The sequence below is a fragment of the Genypterus blacodes genome, unplaced genomic scaffold (genome assembly GCF_046128005.1).
Source record: "Genypterus blacodes isolate CSIRO-AG114 ecotype Tasmania unplaced genomic scaffold, CSIRO-AGI_Gbla_v1 ptg000059l_1, whole genome shotgun sequence".
NCBI classification, from domain to species: Eukaryota; Metazoa; Chordata; class Actinopteri; order Ophidiiformes; family Ophidiidae; genus Genypterus; species Genypterus blacodes.
In genome coordinates this window covers 1082581-1085000 of record NW_027466871.1, presented here as the reverse complement: position 1 = coordinate 1085000, position 2420 = coordinate 1082581, and the positions used below count along the sequence as shown (strand labels likewise).

Here is a 2420-nt window from a genome sequence, read left to right as displayed (position 1 = left end):
AGAACGCAGCTGCTGCTGGATATTTCAGGCAGGCTAACCAGCGCTCAGAGACTTCAAACCTCGGGGCTCTTCACTTCCCGTATCTCCAGCCGACACTGGAGTGATGCTGGAGTGACACAAAGAAGAGTCTCACTCTGAACCCTTCCACTCCACACATTTCATTTCCTGTAATACCAACAGCCAGCAAATACCATCTTTTACTCTCTTGATATTTTTCAATTTGTTACCAATCATCAGGTTCATGGAATGATAGAAGATAGTAGATTTAGCATCATGATGACTGTTTATACAGACGACATTTCACATTAGGCCGACGCAATGCATGCTGGGATACTGTATATTCACTGAGTAATAGCACCAATCAACTCCCCCTCATATGAGAAGTAGCTGTGTAGCTTTTGCCAAACTACACCACTAATTAAAGAATAGTCCATTTAAAAGGAGTGAGTCTAATCCAGCTGCTGATCCTGGTCCTGGTCCTGGTCCTGGTCCTGGTCCTGGTCCTGGTCCTGGTCCTGGTCCTGGTCCTGGTCCGTGTCACAGCTCCCCTCTGCTTTCTTTCAGCTGTACAACAAGCTGCGCTGCGATGACCAGCCCGTGTTGGAGCACGTGGAGCAACTGCTGGGTGAGCTGGGCGGAGAGGTGGAGGCAGAGGAGGGAGACCTCACCCTGGATGAAGAGTTTGAACCCTGTAGTGATGATGATGATGATGATGATGATGAGGGGGCACCAGCCATGGAACACTGACCACAGCCACAGAGGTCTTCACGTCTTTTATGTGACACTTTTCTCCATCCCCCCCCCAGTTTGGATGTGCTCAGTTTAAGTGCCTTTTTTGTACCGGTTGTCCTTTCTTTCATATTTGTTTATCAAAGTTTAAACCTGCTCGCAAGGCAGATGCACAGACATTAAAGGCTGCAGTCAACTCGGTCTCCTTCAGTCTCTTAAATGCTTGTGGTGAATAAGTGAACGCTTGAGTACTTCTTCCTTGATCTCCTTGACTGATGTTAATGAAAGATGAAATCGTTTGAGCTATTTCCCTTCTCAAAAATGGCAAAAACAAAACAGCGTGGAGGGCTCTTACCGCTCACACACACCTACGCCGCGGTTAAAAAAAGAAAGATGTGTACAGGAAAAAGCATTTAATTACTTTGTGCTCGTCTTCAATACAGCAGCGGGACTCAAGTGCTGCAGCGCTAATCCAACACGACTGCCAGCCAAACAGTTCAAGCCTCCATTCCACTCATTTAGATGTTCCCATATTGGAACGTTGTGTTTTGATGCGATTCTATGAATTCACCTGCTGTGGAATTTCCCTTTTGTTTTTGTTTAGTCAATAAATTCAATCACAACAGAGAGAATTTGACACAAACTTTTATTCAGCAAGCTTGTTTTTACAGTGGAGAGCAGCGGGGTGATGAGGCTGATTTACATCCTGGTGAAGCTTATTAGAATAATCGATTTCCTACGGTTTCCCCAGCAACCCTGCGCCGAATAAGAAGGTGCAAGGGATGGAGGGATGATATTTATATTTCAGTTCGTAGATTTTGAGGTTCACTTCACGAACTGACCTTTCTCCTCCCTCGTGTCCACACACACACACACACACACACACACACACACACACACACACACACACACACACACACACACACACACACACATGCATACGTTTCACCATGCTCCATGCCCATTATCAAACGAGGCACCACAGGCATCCACTGCTGCGCGGCCCCTTTGAAGAATTCCCAAACGGGTAAATGGGAACATTATCTGAGATCCCGGTTGTGATAGCAACCCAGCGGCAAACTGAGAGACCTGTTTGGAAACACGGGGGGGGGGGGGGGAGGATAAGATCAGATGCTACGGTCTGATTGTGTGTTTGTGTAAAAAAATAAAGATAAGGAGAAAAGTTAGTTATTTTCCCTTTGTGTGTCTGCGTGCGTGTGTGTGTGCGTGTGTTTGCGTGTGTGTGTGTGTCCAAGCTGCACATTATCATAGTTTAATGGGATATGAGTTTTATTTATGGACTGGCCTTTACTCATCTTGCAGAAGTGTGTGTGTGTGTGTGTGCGTCTGTCTTTGTGTGTGTGTGTGTGATTGTGTGTTCCGTGTGCTGCTTCCAGTATGATAATCCAGCAGGAGTGGCGGCCTGGAGGACTGTATACCTGGAGCAACGCTGTCATCCAGCATTTGGCTTTCTAATTAAAATGGGCCCAGCGTGTGTGTGTGTGTATGGACATTGTGTGAGTGTGTGTTTTACATTGTTTACAGAGTTGCAGAGTGTGGGCTGTGTGTTGGTGTGCGTGTGTCCATGCGGGTCATCTGCTGTGCCGTGTGATTAATGACTCCGGGGGTGAGTGAACATCGGCGGTCAGCCCTTTCTGGTTATTCTGAGCTGACCTACTGTGAGTGGATCA

At 46.8% G+C, this 2420-nt stretch overlaps 1 protein-coding gene across 1 annotated transcript in view; it reads left to right on the top strand.

Annotated features, from left to right (window-relative positions):
- Window positions 1-925, top strand: part of LOC143003311 (uncharacterized) — a 17621-nt gene extending 16696 nt beyond the window's left edge. Inside the window, exon 11 of the mRNA XM_076153905.1 lies at window positions 565-925. Within this exon, the coding sequence (XP_076010020.1) occupies window positions 565-747 (183 nt within the window). The 3' untranslated portion in view covers window positions 748-925. The remainder of the gene's footprint in view (window positions 1-564) is intronic.
- Window positions 926-2420: the final 1495 nt, after the last annotated feature.